The sequence below is a fragment of the Lolium rigidum genome, chromosome 5 (assembly GCF_022539505.1).
Source record: "Lolium rigidum isolate FL_2022 chromosome 5, APGP_CSIRO_Lrig_0.1, whole genome shotgun sequence".
Taxonomy (NCBI): domain Eukaryota; kingdom Viridiplantae; phylum Streptophyta; class Magnoliopsida; order Poales; family Poaceae; genus Lolium; species Lolium rigidum.
Window position 1 is genome coordinate 231,422,918 of NC_061512.1, and position 17,861 is coordinate 231,440,778.

At 44.9% G+C, this 17,861-nt stretch overlaps 3 protein-coding genes across 3 annotated transcripts; all 3 read right to left on the reverse strand.

Moving 5' to 3' along the window:
* Window positions 1–1,498: 1,498 nt before the first annotated feature.
* On the reverse strand, window positions 1,499–3,221 carry LOC124657217 (F-box/FBD/LRR-repeat protein At2g04230-like). The gene is made up of 3 exons (XM_047195804.1): window positions 2,235–3,221; window positions 2,013–2,147; window positions 1,499–1,891 (listed from the first exon to the last, which is right to left on the reverse strand). The coding sequence occupies exons 1-3, from the start codon at window positions 3,219–3,221 to the stop codon at window positions 1,499–1,501; spliced, it is 1,515 nt and encodes a 504-aa protein (XP_047051760.1).
* A 2,806-nt stretch (window positions 3,222–6,027) lies between these two features.
* Window positions 6,028–8,921, reverse strand: LOC124652256. Its single transcript, XM_047191274.1, has 4 exons — window positions 8,730–8,921; window positions 7,643–8,649; window positions 6,518–7,070; window positions 6,028–6,409 (listed from the first exon to the last, which is right to left on the reverse strand). The coding sequence occupies exons 1-4, from the start codon at window positions 8,890–8,892 to the stop codon at window positions 6,054–6,056; spliced, it is 2,079 nt and encodes a 692-aa protein (XP_047047230.1). The 5' UTR covers window positions 8,893–8,921; the 3' UTR covers window positions 6,028–6,053.
* Window positions 8,922–13,536: 4,615 nt separating this feature from the next.
* Window positions 13,537–17,853, reverse strand: LOC124652257 (chaperone protein dnaJ 10-like). Its single transcript, XM_047191275.1, has 10 exons — window positions 17,498–17,853; window positions 17,323–17,382; window positions 16,210–16,292; window positions 15,751–15,910; window positions 15,063–15,192; window positions 14,656–14,814; window positions 14,365–14,543; window positions 14,174–14,254; window positions 13,934–14,077; window positions 13,537–13,689 (listed from the first exon to the last, which is right to left on the reverse strand). Exons 1-10 carry the CDS (start codon window positions 17,582–17,584, stop codon window positions 13,588–13,590), a joined length of 1,185 nt encoding a protein of 394 aa, XP_047047231.1. The 5' UTR covers window positions 17,585–17,853; the 3' UTR covers window positions 13,537–13,587.
* Between the last annotated feature and the right edge of the window lie 8 nt (window positions 17,854–17,861).

The window sequence follows — 17,861 nt, forward strand, 5'->3', positions numbered from 1 at the left end:
TCAAAAGCACAACAGCCAATTGATCCATGGTATCAATTAAAGCCACACAAAATGGAATTACTCTCAGGCACTATGTTGAACATCTGGCAAGATGGCATATATACTTTGAGGGGATCATGATCAGTATAACTATTAACTACTAGAATGTAGCGTGCTACTGCTACTTTTGTTTTGTTTTATATAACATGGATGAAACTGGGTATGAAAGTTTGCGAGTAATATATATATATGCTACATCCATGAATTATGCCAGGCTTTGCAGAACTCAAATCCCCTGTACACAAAAAAAAAACTTCCACACTAAGCTTTTACACTTCCACTTGTTTCAACTCCAGTTCTTTACAGATGATTAAAAAAAAACTATAAATCCACCACCCTAACATGCTGCTGATAGGACAGTAGAGAGGAGGTGGCGTCTTGGGTCAAGGCAGGGGCTAAGAGGCTGAGAGATGTCATACCAACAACATTCCCTTCGCTTCCTGGGCCCAAAGCAGTGCTTTGTTTCCTGGCCAAATCAAGGATTTGGGGCTGATTGCAAAAGATATCTGAATAGAAAGATAGATCCATCCATCTATCCAGATATCTAAAAAAGAATCGATTTCTATTTCATGAAACCTTTGATTCAAAGAACTGCGCTTAGCCCCCCTAGGAGTGTTTTTTTAGCGATGGTTACCTCCTAGGAGGCGTGTAACAAATTTTATCTTTTCAATGAAATGAAACGCACAGTCCTTTGCGTTTTCTTGTAAATAAAATCAAGTAAACACTTCTTCCCACTTGCACAGTTCGTGTGGGTACGAGGTCGGAAAAAATATTGCTCAAAAGTGCTGAAAACTTTAGCTCTTTTATGCCACATTACAGATGTAAGTATACCAAAAAAAATCAGCATTCAAACTTCACATGCTATTATTTGTAGATGTTAGGATAGATGTAAGGCAACAAATTCCAATTATGAGTAATCAGACACCTCTATAAACCAAAGATGCATCATTCACTGAAACTAGCACAAGCAGGGTTACAAGCATTCTGCCATGAATTGCGAAGGAACTTCTTTTGAGACAAAAGGCATGAAGGCATTCTTTTTCACTAAAGCAAGTTATATGATACATAAATTGATTAATGTAGTAACAGCTGGCATCAGCAGCTTACAGTACATGACCAAACAGCAAAGAAATTACGACACCAACTGACATAACAGATTAAAATTAGTATTCGAGCGCAACAGAACAGAAATAAATTACTGACAAACCCATTGAAGCAGCAAGTTCAGATTTGAAGCTTGAGCTTAGACAGTACCTCCTCAGCCCAGGTTTAATCCTGAGTAGGCCACAAAACACACCATCGCTGAATGAAGTAGATCCTCTCTTAGAGCATCGACGAAAAAATGGGCTTTGGACAGAAGACAAGGCATCTTCAAAATGGGCATCAACTACACTTGTAGCATCCGCTGGAGGGCATGTCAAAGGGATGACAGAAGACAAGGCAATCTTCAAAATGGGGATCAACTACACTTGTAGCATCCGCTGGAGGGCATGTCAAAGGGATCATCCATTGACAAATCATGGGTATTCTTGTTGTGTGTGAAGTCAACCTTAGAACCATATTCCAGTTCAATTTGAGCATCTCGAGAAGCTCTATCTTTGATTCGTAGCATCCCATGCTGATCAGCAAACCATTTGTGCTGGCGCTGGTAAGGCAATGTGATTTTCATTTCCTTTAGTACTTTCGCATTCAACACAAAGAAATTGGCGAAGTCAATAGATGGACTCTTGGTGCCATCATAATTCTTTAGCACCACTTTTTGAAGATGGAGCTCAAGGCATTCAATTGGGTCCAGGGGGTCATACTTCCGGGCATTGTTCATAACCATCCATGGGCGTGAGAGTGGTTGGAACTGGCGATAGAGAGAGCAAACAATACAAAAGAAGTTGCCAACATGTTAGCAATACAGTAGTTGGTATCAAATCAAATGCTGATTTTGACATGTAGAGCAAGCAGCTATGTTTTATACTCACAATGACATACAGCCTCTCCAAATGGGGGAAGCACTTGATGAAGTTAATCACTGTATCCAGATTTGGGCCAACAGAGTCAAGAACCAAAACCCTCATGGTGTGGACTTTGGTTGTCAAGCTGACAGCAATCATTTTCTGCAAAGATACAAAAGTAAGTACAAATAAGAATAATAGCCTGCATAGAGGAATGCTGAATGAGCAAGGGGTGAAGGCTGCTGCTACCTGAAAAACCATGGTTCCAAAGTGAAGTTCTGCTATGTCTTCTGAGAGCATACCCAATATCTTCAGTTTAGGTGCCGAGATTATCCATATGGTCGGGGGGCCATACTTTGGATCGAGTGGTAGCAATCTCTCAAGGAGAGGAGCATCCTCGATGACCAACTCTTGCAAGAAGACGCCTCTGTTCCTCCGGTCAGCGCAAAAGCCTAAACTCTTAAGAGTTTGGGAGCATATGCAGAGGCGAGCAATGCCGCGGTTGCCCTTGAGCTCAAGGCTTTCCAATGCAGAGCAGCCAGATATTATGCCCTGGAGAATGTCCTCCGAGATGGTGACCCTATCCAGGGTCAGCTGCTTGAGGCATGGAAACTCCGGCACAATAAAGTTGGGGAAATTGCAATCGTGGAATTTGGCCACGCGGAGTGTGGGTGCGAAGCGGAACGTGGACGATGGCAGCAGGTACACCGTCTTCCTGTCAGCGACCAAGCGACCGTAGGTGATCTCCAGCTCCTGCAGGTTGTCCAGGGCTTGGGAACCGAGCCAGCCTCCGATCTCGTCGGCACAGTCGCTGACCAAGAGCCAGAACGAGAAGCGGCGAGCGGGGCCAGGATGCTCGGAGAGGATCTTCCGGATAATCTCGATGGTCGTCTGGCCCTTGCACTCGAGTTTATAGTCCACCACGAGGTTGAGAGGAGCGGAGCGCCAGAGCGGGCGCCACCGGCGAGAGATGGCCTGGGTGCGGGCGCCTTCCTTGGTGGGGAGAAGAGAGACGATGCTGCCCAGGACGGCGTCGGGGAGGCGGCTGATGTGATCTTGGTCGTCGACGGTTCCACTCCCCGGTGGTTCATCTTCTTGGTCGTTGATAGAATGGAACTTGCGCTTCTTGGAAGCTTGCGCCGCGGCTGCCGCTGCAGCCTCCCCTGCAGTGGCCGCCACAGCAGTTGCCTCCTTCGCGTTTAACGCCGCGGCGGACGCCGCCGCTGCCGCCTCCATGGCAGCCGCCGCGGCTTCCTTCGCAGCAGTCGCCGCCGCAGCCGAGGCGGCCACTGCAGCCTCCTTGGCAGCAGCCGAGGCCGCCACTACCGCCGCCTCCATGGCTGACGGGACGCCGGAGGATTTAGCTTGGTGATGTGGTGGTGTGTGGTCGGGGGCTTCGAGGATGGTGAACGGATCGAGGGTTTGGGAATCGACAGTTTATTCAGCGGCGAAAAATCTGGTGGAGAAATTAGCGGGAATTGAAAAGATTTTCGCGCCAACTTACTCCGCGGGTGCAGCGGGACTGCGGCCGGCGTTCTGGATCACGGCGGCTCTCGTGCCAACGCCCGAGATTTTCCACGGGGCGTGGCGTGGGGGAGCTTGCAGTGAGCGGAACGGCTGTGGAGGTCTGAAGCAGGAGGAGGAAACACTTTATTTTCTCTACCCAAGAAGTGAAACGAATAGCCGAATATTCTTAAGCTTCACAGCATCTCGAGCCGTTCCCCAAACCGTACTCAAACGATGTCGGATCTAGCCTTAGAATGTTTATTTCTTCGTGTCGTCTTTGGGTCATCGCTCCCTAGCCGCGTCCCTCAAACGAGGCTCCAAACCAATAAAAATGCATGAAAATAAAGATTTTTATTTAAATTTGATTATATTTTACAAGTTCAAATTTAAATTTGATTATATTTTACAAGTTCAAATGTAAACGGCTAGATTATCTAATCCTAGCCTACTGGCCACCCGACGTTGCCTTCGACGACCCTGCCTCGCCGTTGCCTCGCCTCCGTCGCTGCTCCTGCGCCACGCGCCGCCTCTCCCTACGGAGCGTGACGAGAAGATGTCGGTGCTCGTTCACCCCGTCGTCGCCTACCCTCCCCAGCTGCTCATGGGGGAGAGTTCGACGGCGCAGCAAACCTGCTTCTTTTCGCTGGCACGGGCGTCGTCCTGCAACTTTTTCTGCGACTCGAACGACTAGAGGAGCGCCAGTTGCTGCGCCGCCGCCTCCTTCGGGTCCGGCCCATCGTCGTCGGAATAGTCGTCGTCGTAGCCCTCCTCCTCCCTCTACTCCCCCTCCTCCTCCTCCATTTGCGCCGCTGCAGCCGCCAACGCATCCGCCTCCGCCGCCCGGGACACCACTTCGGTTGCCGCCTCCTCCTCCCGTAGATGATGCTCCAGTGCCTCCCGCTGCTACCGTTGATGGAGCTCCCGCATCTGCAGCCGCTCCTACAGTCCCATCTCCTCCGCCCGGCGCCGACGCGCCTCTTCCGTCGTGGCAACGTCAAACATCGCTATGGTGTCCGCTAGCGCCGCCTTCTCCCACGCTTCATTCTCCACCTCCGGGTCGATGTCGAACTCCTTTGGTGGTGGAGATGGAGGCGGAGGTGGAGACAGTGGTGAGGGCAACTGGCCATCGCCGGCGTGGTTCATCATTGTGTAGGTGGTGCGTAGGTGACGAGGCATGCGTTTGCGGCAGAGAAAGGGATGCTGGCGGCTGTGGTAGCAACCATTGAACGGAGGAGACCCTTTTATAGACGTCGGCGTCGCGAGAAGAAGCGGGAACAAAGCGGGGGAAGAGGCCAGAAGCCGCGGGAAGAAAGCGCGGGAACACGCCGTGGCGTGCGACGCATGGAGAAGGCGCAACACCGACTAGACATCTCGCTTCCCCCTCCATCGCCATTAAGGCAAGGCTACGACGCTTCGTTCGTGTGTCAATGATGTGTCAAACCCGCCACTCCCCACCTCACTTCTCGCTGTGTCCGGCGCTCCCGAAGCGTCCCCTGCGAACCGGGAACGGGCTCGGGACACCGGACACTGTATTGAGTCTCGCTGAACTAAAGTAGGTTTTGGGACGCTCGACTAGGTCCGAAAATATGTTAGCCCCAAAATGCTTTGGGGAGGCTGGAGATGCTCTCAGTTCACCATTTCCTTTCTAGTCTCCCAGGTTTCAACTGTCCAAATTGGCAACAGGCGCCTGGTCATGCGTGCAAGAAAACATAGGAGACAAGAACCCCGGATGATCTCGATTCAAAAGCTTATTACGCAACCATCCAAAAAAATCCATGTTGCGAAACGAAGCCTTTTTCACAACCTGAAGATGCTATTCTAACTCCTAGGTTTTTTTTACCTGTACTACAAATCAAGAAACTTTTTCACAGAAACCTGATGGTAAATGACTCATTGTAGTATCTACATGCCAGATTGTTTTTTGTGTTTCTATAATCTTGTAAACTCAGTTTTTAAATGTTAAGGAAAAGAAGATCACATGACCAGAGAGCCATACGTCGGAGTTCACCAAGCACAAGTTATCTTTGATTCATAATGCTGCACATAAAGGCTAGATATTTGTTCTCATGATGACCTGCCTGCTAATTTCAATGAAATAGTATGGCTGAACAGAATGAATTATAAGACATTAAATGTTCAGTGGTAAAAGGACAGACATGTATAAGCTCCACATGCTTTTCATCAAACATTATCATGAATCTGGCGCACAATCATACTATCAATACTACTATGCACAGGGAAGGAGTTGCATCCCTCATCGTGGTTCAATTACATTCAGTAATACAATGTCAACAACCAGACGAGTTGAAAAGGGAAATAGCTAAGTAGTAGTCATATTTATATTGCCATCAGATTTTTTTTCCTTTTTTTTTTTTGGTTTCTGCGCCTCCTGCGTAAGCTTCAAGCTAACACCTCAAATCATGTTCCTTTGAAAATGTCTCTACCTCTTTGCCTTTTCCAATGGGAATGATGGAAAAACAATTGCCTACTAATTGAGGACAAAGGAGTTACAACGAAGACCAGACACCATGATAACTAGAGAAAAGTTTGCCACTCATCCTGTCATGTCGAAGAGGAACTCCATAACCCCTTGCAGAACTTGATTGCATACCCGGTGCCAGTAGCAAAGGCCCACAGGATAGCGGCAAGAAGAACCAGTAGCGAGACGGAAATCAGCCCCGCGCCCCTTCTTCTAAGCTGAATAACTGGGGCGCTTGGTTCTTCATGTGAAGCTTGTTCTGACCTAAAGCTAGAAATGCGTTGGAGTGTTCTGTTCAGGACATTGCTTTCAGCAGCCAAAGCTGGACCGGCAGGGACTGCGTCCAGCAAGGTTGATACAGCTGTGTTGAACCATGATTGTGAATCCTGTGGATTCCGGTTAGATGGTTCCTCATTCATCGTATGAATATTGGAGGTGCCTGCAATGTTCAGAAGCAATAAGTTCAGACGCTTTGACAATGTTATCTGAGATAATTTTTAGGTGATCACATGAAAAGCTTGAGAAATGAAATGAACTCATTAAGCACCTGATGCGTGTGAGGAGAAGATGACATGGTTATGCTGCATGCTGTTCCGCACATTAAGAGCAACCTGGTTCTGTGTCCATGATTCAGATGTGTAGTGAAAGGCCTGGTTCTGGGATCCATTATCGCCAAGATAACCATTTTGGTTTTCAGTCCCCACTCCAGCTGTGTCAAATGAGCCAGGAAGAAACATTGAAGCATCAGCGTACTCCATACTATCATACATCCCATTCGATGCAGAAATCAAGTGCTCAGTTGCAGTACAGTTCACACCCTGCCCTGCGTCTTCAAGATCAAAGAAATCGTTGATTTCAAGGAACTCGTCATCAGCATCCTGACTGTCGTAACTAGCCAACCCTGATACAGATCGCAGGGCACTAGTTTCTTCAGTGCAGTTTGTTTCCCAACTCAATGGCATGTTGGTGAGAGCAGACTGTGCAATATGATTACTGGGCTCACATTGTGGACCAAGATTTGTGCTCTCTTGCAATACGGAAGAAGGATCTACAGAGCTGAATACAGCGCCAGGACATCCTTGGAAATCTCCAACGCCAGCCTAGGCAAGTCAACATAAATTAAGATTTATATAAAACTGGGCAACAGATGCAGAATAGCTCATGCATATTACTGCAAAATGTGGTAGTGTTATAGAATCATTCAAACTGTCTGATGTCATTTAGGGACAATAGCAGAACATATTCTCAAATACTGACCAGACCCAAGAATTGTTGTCTTATCTCCCCATTCCAAATTAATTGAATTTCTAGCTTTGTCAAACTTCTTTAAGGTTGATCAAGGCTATAGAAAAATTATATCACCATCTACGACACCAAACTAGTTTTGTTAGATTCGTCACATCATATATATACATATTATATGTTGCTCATATAAGCCCATTTTTCTGTAGACTTATTCATAGGACAAAGTTAGAAGTTGAATTAATTTGGAAATGAGGTAGTACAAATTTTGCAAGTGTGTGAGCATAAACACAGAAGTAACTAGCCCTTATGACAAATGGAGAAATAATTACTAGCAAGCAGGCAACACATCATGCATTCAAAATTAACAATCATCTAAAGGATGAATAAGTACAGAGCATAGATTATAGACAACAACAAACAAACAAACCTGGTGAAAGCCGTGATGAGGAACCGGCGCGGAGAAATCTGCCTCTGCCGGTGGCTCGATGTTTTCCTGGTCATTATCTAGTTGCAACAAAAGCCCTTCAAGATCCCCAAATGGAAGCTCGGTGCCAGCACACCCTGACGCGTCCGCAACGCCACTGCTAGCGGCATAATCTGCAACACTAATCTCCTCCATGTCAGCGTTGGGCCGCCAAGGCTCGTGGTCATCGTGCTGGAGCTGCAGCTGGGGAACGGATGCAGAGAACTCCTGGAACGAATTGGCGGCGCGCTGGTTGTCAGATATCTCCATGAGAAGCCCCTCGAGATCCCCCAGGGGGAGCTCGGCGTTCTCCGCCGCTAGCATGGGGCCGCCGCCGCTGGTTGTAGCATCTGCAACCTCAGCTGCGTTGCCATCATCACTGGGCCAACTTGGACCATGCTGGAGCGGAATTTGGGAAGAGGACGGCGTGGAGATATACGATGGTGTTTGGTCGGTGGTTGGGGGGTCGTCTCCGTTTTGCAGCAGGAGCACTTCCAGATCCCCAATCTGGTCTTCCACTGTGGCAGACCTTGGTACGGTGGCGGTAGGGATAATAGGGTCAGCACTGGCGAGGGGCAGCTGGACGACGTCGTGGTCGTCGTCGTCGAGCCAGTCCTCCTCCCGGAAGGGCGCGCCGTACTGCTCGCCGTTCTTGGGCCCGGCGCCGCTCTTCTCGAAGAGCTTGTAGAGCGCGAATGGCTCGCGTGCGTGCGGGAGCGCGTCGGGGAGGAGGGTGTACTCGTGCATGACCCAGTCGGTGCGCTGGCCGCGCGGCGCGCGGCCGTGGTGGTAGACGAGCGTCTTCTTGTTCCCCACGGCGCGGCCGCCGTTGCAGATGGCGCGGTCCTTGCCCGTGGCCTTCCAGTAGCCGTCGGCGGTGGTGCGGCTGGCGCGCGAGCCGTTGGGGTACTTGCGGTCCAGCCGGCTGCAGAAGAACCACTGCTTGTCGCCGGTGCGCAGCGCCGACCTCTCTGCTCGGGCAGCGGCGAATCAAGGTCAGGAATCGGGATGGGAGGCGATCGGATTCGGGGCGGGCGGCGGGGGAACGTACCGGGGAGGTGGGAGGGGTGGGACTTGTAGACGTCGACGTCGGCGATGTAGGGGGTGGGGCGGGCGGCGGCGATCCGGCGCTTGAGGAAGTAGAGGACGAGCTCCTCGTCGGTAGGGCTGAAGCGGAAGCCCGGCGGCCACCGGGGCGGCGGCGGGGTCGCCATCGTCGCCGGCGGAGCGGGATGGGGTTTGGTGGTGGACTGCGGCTTGGGCGTCTGCTCTGCTTTGCGGGGTCAACAAAACTGTTGCTCCGGCTCAGTTAATATGTCTCTGTGTATGTGGGACCCGCGGGTTTACGCGGCTTCGTGGCAGCTTCTCGCTGGGTCCCAAGGCCACACAAAGTCATGGTGTGCACACGGCCCGAAGCAAGTCGACCCCACCGGCCAGTGACATGGTACACACGAATGAGATCGACCAAAAATAGACACGAATGAGAATGAGGTAAATGGCCAGTCCATCTTCCAAGCTATATTTGTTCTTTTAGCAGCATCTTCCAAGCAATATGTTTAGTTTTTACAACAAAAAGAAGGTGACATGTTCGTGCGTCTTACCATTTACCTCTCGTGCAAATTTAGTCTCGTCCAGCAATTTTTATCTCTCAACAACCTAAAAAGAGACCGTATCCATAGCTGCGACTAGAACATTCTCTTGTTCATCGTCATTCTAGCTAACCCATTGACAAGCTATGGGTACAAAGTGCTTGCCAACCGTGTATAAAACTATAAATAAATGTACTTTCCTGTCGTAGCAAAGGAACACCAAACAACCTGATTAACATGTGTATAGGTTTTATGAAATATTGGGCAGGTCTCCATGGTGAACAAGATGCTCTGGAGCTCCGTGCTGGTGCTGACGGCTTGCTAAGGCTTGCTACGTCTGTTGGAACAGATGGAGCATCTTCTGGAAGTGCTGATAATGGGAATCGCCTTCGTCTGGAGAATAGGAGCCCTGATGACAGAAATCCTGATGGAAATCATTAAGAAGATACTCCTGGTGGAATTGCTGCTTCTGAAGTTGCTGTCTAGCTTTCTGTTAGCTAGCTGTTTTACTTTTGCCCTGGCTGTTACCCCTTGTGCTTTAGGCAGGGGTTTTATGTTCTGTAATACTTATAAACTTGTTCTAGTCTTTCGCCTGAACGCTAGCATTAGGCGGCGATCCCTCCCTGTGTGTGTCAGAACCTGGTGTATTTTCGTTATCTGATGATAATGAAAATTCGATCCTTTTGGATCGTTTGGAAAAAAAAAACATGTGTATAGGCCACAAAAGGCATGATATCGAGAAGGGCTAGATCCAGTTGTTCCCACCAGCCAGCGAAACAACAACTCCCTCAATACAAAAAAAACAAAGTGACACAACACATTGTGATTGAGACATGATTGCGATATAAATGTTTGTGTAAGAAAACAAACGAGCGATACACTATGGCTTGAAAACAATGTATGATAACAATGATACAAGTCCATCTTCCAAGCGAAATTTGTTCTTTTTGCAAAATCTTCCAAGCGGTATGGTTAGTTCTTACAAAACAGTAGAGGTGTCAGGTCCGTGTGGTCTTGCCATTTACCGTTCCTATGAATTTAGTCTGGTCGAAATAATTTTATTTCTCAATGTAAAGGGTGACTATGTTGTTCAAAATTCTCTGGTTTATCATCATTCTCCCTGACCCATAAACAAGCTATGAGTTCAAAGTCCTTACAGAACCTTGATATAAAATTATAAATGCGCTTTCCCTTTTTGAAAACAATACAATAGGGGAAGCACCTACAGTGATTTTTTTTTAAATAATAACAACTCAAATCTGGGTCCCTAGGGATTTGAACTTGAGTGAGTGGGTTGCATATCCACTTTTCTAACCAAGTGAACCTACATGATCGAGAACAACTAAAAATACGGCAATAGGAATGAGGTAAATGTAGTTGCCTACGGAAATGTTGGGCCTCTTTTGATTGTAGGAATTTTATAGGATTTTTGTAGGACTTCAATCCTTAGGATTTATTCTATGGATTGCTTTCGATCAAAGGAATGGTGGTACCCAAATTTCTGTGGATTAGATAACTATGTTACAATTTCATAAGAATGTTTACATCCACCCCAGCCTTCTTTTTAGACTAAAGTGTGTTGGATCGAGAAATATTCCCAGTGTTTTTCCTGCGTTAATCCAAACGATCATTCTTGTAGTTTTTTTTTACAATCACATGTTTTGCACAAACAAACATGTTAGATTCCTATGTTTTTCCTATTCTTGCGTTTTTCAACGATCCAAAGAGCCTTGTAGATGAAGTAAACACTGCATATGATACATTAATAGTAACGACAAGCCCATCTTCCATTTGAATTTTTAACAAACTTCCAAGTTACATGGTTCTTGACAAAATAAAAGGGTGAAAAGTTCATGTAGCATTGTCATCTAGAATTCCTGAGTACTTTGTCTCATCAAAACAATTGTTATTTCTCAACTTATTATAGGGATACCACATAACTGTTGCGTCATTGTGTGTAGAAAATTCTCCAACTCATAATCTTTGCTAACGTTAACCCACCGACAAGGTATCCGTTCAAAGTCCTTACCAACAACACTAAAACTGATTATCAAAGTTTTTGATATGTCAACTATGAGGAGTTTTCAGTTCTTCTAGACATCAATGAGAATGAGGTAAATGTTTGTCTAAGAAAACAAATGAGTAACGCATATGGCATAAAAACACTGCATAGTAGCAATGGCGAGTCCATCTTCCAAGAGATATTTGTTCTTTTGGCAACATCTTCCAAGCAATATGGTCAGTATTACAAAAAAAAAAAAATCACATGTTTCATTAGTCTTTCCATTTGCAACTTTTGCGCATTTAGTCTCATCAAAACAATACTTATATCTCAACGTACATGGAGACCGTAACACATCTGCATGTCAAACATTCACAAGATAATCCTTATCATCGCTAACCCACGAGTATGAGTTCATAGCCCCTCCCAACTTTGAAATCATATAGAAATGTGCTTTTTTTTCCCCTTACTACCATAGTAATAAAAACAGTAAAAATAACAAATTTATAGGCCACAAAAGTCATGATATGCACAAGGCCCGAGGTTATTCAACCCCACCAGCGTATGACACAATAGTTCCCTTTTAAAAAAAGTGACACATCAAACGGTGAATGGGATCAACTAAAACGAACATCAATAAGAATGAGGTAGATGTAGTTGTCTAATAAATGGAAATGCAGTAAACAACGCATGATACATTCATATTAACAATGAGTCCATCTTCCAAGCGAATTTCTTTCGATAACCTCCAAACTATATGGTTCTAGACAAGAAATATGACACATTCATGATATAATCTTGCCATCTAGCATTCTAGCTTGCTTAGTCTCATCGAAAGAATTGTTACTACTTTCTCAACTAGTCAACTTATATTGATACCTTATCATGGGTGGGTCATTGCGTATAGAACATTATCTGGCTTTTTTATCATCACTACCCCACCAATGAGCCTTGCCAAGTCCTAATTCTGATATAAATGTGCTTTCCTTCTTTATTTCGTAGAAAAAAACACTCGCCCATGGGGAGGAGTCTTACGTTCTCTCAGCTACCTGGAAAAAAAAATCTAGATTTGATTGCGCTCATACTCCTCTCTTTTTCTATCTTATCTTCCTTTCCCCCTTGTATGATTGCTTATTGAGTTTGTTGTTTTGCTCATTTTAGCTTCTTTCCTTTTGTTGCTTGTTCGTTGTTTCGAAGTGCAAAATAAATACAACATGTGCAAAGACATAGAAGTTGAGGAAATTTTACCCTTTGATTCCATCCATGTAAACACATGATGATTCGGTAATTACTTAGTGATTAGCTAGGACTAAAAATATCCGCACCAGTCACATAATATTAAGAAAAAACATCTGCACGTTCGATCGTTTAGTTTCACATTTATTTGTATATCCCACAATATAACTCCTCATGTTTTGTCCACTAAATTTATTTTATATCTCAGCTATCTGATTGTTGCATATTGCACTAGCAAAATCTCCAAATAGACTATCACTATGATATGAGCCCAGTTAGGAGAAAAAAAACTAAAGCTACAGGTAGTAGTTTCATGAACTTTGGAGCACTCTATGTTTAGAAATTTCATCCTAAGCTCAAGCATAAGATCTATCACTTGGTATGTTGTGAAGCTCATCCATATGAATCCAGGGTCACTTGAATCTGACTCGATATGGAAACTTAGCAACAGAATATAAAACCAATCTTAGAAGTAAATAAAATAAAATGTAGCAACAAAGAAACATAATGAATTCTAGATGACAACGAAAACATTTTCTCAATCAATACATATCACCATGTGTTTATTAGCATTTCCCCTCTCAAAATTGGAACTGTTAATAGTCAATGTTTTGTCTCCTTTGATGCATTTTTAGAAGCACAACCAGTGTGACTTCAAGAAGCGCCACCCACTCATGCTATACAACACTACACAACTACTGCAAGCCTCAACGTTTAAGGAATAGAAGAAAAACCATGACTGTTTTGCGCAATGGGCCATAGGCTAAAAGAATTATGCACCCATAGACAAAGCAAAAAAAAAGTAATGTGGTACTGTTTATGAATACAACAATGCCGACTGTCGCTGCCTCAACATCAGAGGCAGTGCAGCACACCTGTACACAACACAGGGCTGCTGACGTCGGTGTATGATTTTAATCGATTGATTACAATACACAACCGAAGAAGGCAGAAGGATAGAAACCAGCTGCTTCTTTGCTCTACTATACTAACATAAATGAAGACCATGTGATCATCTACAATACGAATATTGTACAAAAAAGATGACCCACGGAAAACCAAGTTGTTGTCCTCGGAGCAAATCATGTGATTGGATCCCTCTGCGCACCTGGCGGAGCGGTAGGCATCGGGAAGTTGAACGAACGATAAGAGCCGCCAAACTGTGGGGCCTCCACATATGGACTCTGGACAAAAGGAAGAGTACCATTAGCTCTGATGGCGAGGGAAGTAAAAAACCATGCTTGGTGTAAGGAGAAGTGAGCAAGCTAAAGCTCAATGCAGCTTGAATTCAATAGGTCGCCACAAGGTGAATTTTAGTATTCTGCTTTTGAAGTTTTTATCTAATGATATTTCAGAAAACAGCCTTGTATAAAAGCTTGCATTTATGCTACAGATGTCACAATAATGTTTTCGGAAGATGGTAGGCACCTGGGAATACAGTGGGTTTGCATCGAATGGCTGCCCCCTTGGAATTTCGGGTGATGAATCAGGAGAGATGCCAACATTATCATCCAAATTATTTATCGTATTCGGCACTGTTGGTGTTTCCCCTTCAACGTTGAGCTTAACACGCTGTGGCAGAATAACCCAACTTAGCTCATCGAATATCACCAGACAACTTACATGTCAAAACCAACAAATAATGAATAAATTTATGAAGAATGATACCTGGAATATTTTGCCTAAAGTTTTCAATCCTTTAGCTCGAGCTTTCAGTTCCTCCCTCCTAACACTGCTATCTTGAAGCACCTGATAATGGTAGAATATTTAAATCCAGTGCTACAACTTATGACAATATTTAAGATGAACACAACAGACGTGGAAGAATAGTTTAAGGGAGTCAGGATATGAGGACGGACCATTTGGCAGACCCGTGACAGGGTTGCCTCTATATCAGCAACATTAAGCTTCCACAACGAATCAACCATAACACTTTTATGACTCTGCATGTAAGCTTCAAGTTGCTCCTCGGTGTAATTACATTCTGCACTAAGATGCTTCTTTAAGTCTTCCTGCAACTGCATAAGAGCTATTGCACCTGCATAAAAAAAAATCAATCCAAATTACAAATCTTAACTGGTAAACTAGCATAGCATGTAGCAAAACAAACATTAGTTATTGAATAGGACAAATAATAAAATAAGTTTTACCTGTTGCAGCTGTCACTTGGGATTTAATAAAATGACCTTTGTTTCTAAACCATTCAGCTATAAATGGAACCCCCAAAAGGATAGCTTTCTTTCCAAGCTCCTTGGCAGCTTGTCTTGAATACATGTAACCAATAGTACTCAGCATATCAACCCCATATGCTGCAGGACATGAAAACCAGAAAAGAACATTCAGCTGATCAAAATCAGGTTCATGAACATAGGAAAAGAAGGGAATCTCAAAGTTTGATTCATATAGGTAATATAAACCGACAAAATGATCAAACAGTTCCAGAGCTTTGTGTAAAAAAAAAAGGAAAAATAGATAAAAGTATAGAGCAGTGAGCAAGTGAGAAAATTTTGTGAAAAGCATTTCAGAGAGTGATGAGAGGATTGTCATGGATGCGCACCTGCATCAGAAAGTCTCGACACCTCAGCCTCAGCAATCTGGATAAATTCATGTTTGTTTCCTTGAACATAAATGTTCAATCTATTCTTCAGTTTTTCTGCTAGTTTTTCCTCCCTTTCCCTTTGTACAGTCTGCAGTAGTTGTTAAGAGCTTAATTATGAAAGCAAGAACAACATTGCACCACTTAGTAATTAAAAAAATGCAGCACTGAAAAAGAACATGCATCTTAGTTAGCTTTTTATTAAAATAACAACATAAAGCATGTTTAGTTGCAATCTAGCAATTAAGCCATCAGCCCCTAATTTCATCTAATTGCTACTGCAAACACTAAGTGACTCCGTGTGTATGCTAGAAGCAGCGGAGTACTGTGGAGACTGAGAAAGTGAGAACTGAGAAGCATGAACAATAATATTCCACATGAGAAATATCATGCAGAAAGAAGAGTACGTTATGCAATATTTGATACTAACATGAGAAGTGTAACGAACCAGCGAAACAAGAACACTAGAAAAAAAATTCTTGAGTTTGAAGTCTTTCCAGAGGCATTATGGCTTCTAGTGTAGCAGAGCGTAGTGTTAAATATTGATCTCACTGGAATATAGGTATGCATCATAACTTGGTTGAACAGTGTATAGTTGGAAGCTAAAAACAGCTCATGTTCATACACTATTTTGTTAACAAAGACATACACGCATTTTGTCTTGCAACTTCCTTTCATCAATCTGTTCATCTTCACCAAAAATATCAAGTGAGGCCATGGATGCCATCGCCAGTTCACCAATGTAATCCTCAAAAATCTCACTACCAAATAGCATAGCAAAAATAGCTGCCGGATCAATCATTGTTTCCCTGTATAAATGATGATAGGAAACCAGTAAGAAGGTAATCATCTGGTACACATATGTCACCATTTACATTGTCAAACAATATATCTAGGAAAGGAAGGAACAATTTGGCAGTCAACTAAACCACTACACAAATAACAAAAAAACGCAGGTTTTTGTACATAAAGTTTGTCCTTCTATCCAATAAAAAAAGTGCTCCTGCCATTTGCTCGAAAAAATATATATCCACCAAGAACACCCAATTTTTTTTGAAAATTAGTCCAAAAAGTTCACAATAAGTATGAATTTTTCAATCATACTTACGTTGAAATACCAGATTTCCCATATGAGTCGTATGTTTGACGCTGTGCGGGGTCACTGAGTACTTGGTACGCCTCGCCGAGCTCCTGCAATCACAATAACTCTGGTGACCATACTATATAAGGAAATAACTGTTTTGAGAAGTCATAGCAAGTATTTAAGAGTGACAAGATCCACTGCATAGTAGCACTACTTGAGTCTTCAGCAATGCTCAACACATTGCAAAAGTAACTCGATAATGCATTATACTGGCTTGCAAGATGCTAATATCAGTACATGAGATACAGGCCCGTGGTTGAGAGTGATTAGTTACAAGGGGGACACAGGAAAACAGCTGATTGCCAGACATTAGTTTCACATGCTTCAGCGATTATGCAAAGCAATTAGTCTCATCTTTGTGCCAGACCAGAATGATTCATGGTGCCATTGAAACCTTGTTATTTTAGGCACAGCTGCTGCCACAATCATTTACGGAGAGACTAGATTATGCTTTGTGTAGTATTTCTTGAATGCATGTTGTTGGGAACAAGGTGCATATGCTCAGTTAATGCAAGTCCAGTTTTTGACAATGAATCACTTGGATGGTGGGCTACAGAGAGCACTTGAGTTATCTTGACCCCACACATTACTTACACTATCATTTTTTTGGGTTCTTCGACTAGCAGAGTAATTTCAATACCATGGCAATATACAACAGGTCTCGCTGCAGCATCGATTCGTTATTCAGTGAGGTTGCAACATTAATGCCTGTTAGCACTCGCATATGCTTGTACTACAGACGACAATTATGGTTGATTCAAGGACTCCCCTAGTGAGCCACAGCCAGTATAATATCGTTTTGATTCCTACGAGCGGAGAAGCAACAAGGCAATATTGATCGGTACCACAGTACTACATTGGTATTATCGTATATACAGCTAAACACTCGTGAGATACAGAGATGCACATTTCGCTCGTATTGACTGGTGTGGCAATTTGCCGATCAGCAGCGGGAAGCACTATTCGTGACAGTTAGAGCAGTATCAGGAGTTTTGCGTCATTCTGCTGTCGCTGGCACTCTGCATAAGTTAATCGTGGTAGTGAAACAAGAGCAGAGCGCGCGGAGGGAAGACTTGCCTGGAACTTGTGGGCCGCGAGGGGGTCATTGGGGTTCTTGTCGGGATGGACCTTCCTCGCCTGCAATAACACCACCACCAGCGGCAACCGCAATGAGGTTCCTCGAATCAACAAGAAAATTCGCCAGCGCGATCGAGCGGGGTGTGGAAAGCGCGCGCGGGAGAGAGGAATTCACCTTGACGTAGTAGGCCTTCTTGATCTCGGCCTCGGTGGCCGACGGGATCACCCCTAGCACGTCGTAGTACCCCGTCTCCCGCACCATCGAACCGAGCCGCCGCCGCCGGAACGAAACGCCGAGATCTCACGCTAGCTAGGCTCCGGCACGACCGGAGGGACCCGGGTTCTCCTCGCGCGGCCGGCGGCGGTGCGTGGTGGCGAGACGGAAGCTGGCGGGCGGAGCTGGAGGAGGAGGAATGGAAGGCCGGCGGTGCGGTGGTGTGGCGGGTGGGGATCCTCCGCCCGCCCGTCCGACCATAAAGCGCGTGGAATAATTCGCTGGCTTTGTTTCTTTTTTGGCTCCCGCGTGGAATAGTGGGAGG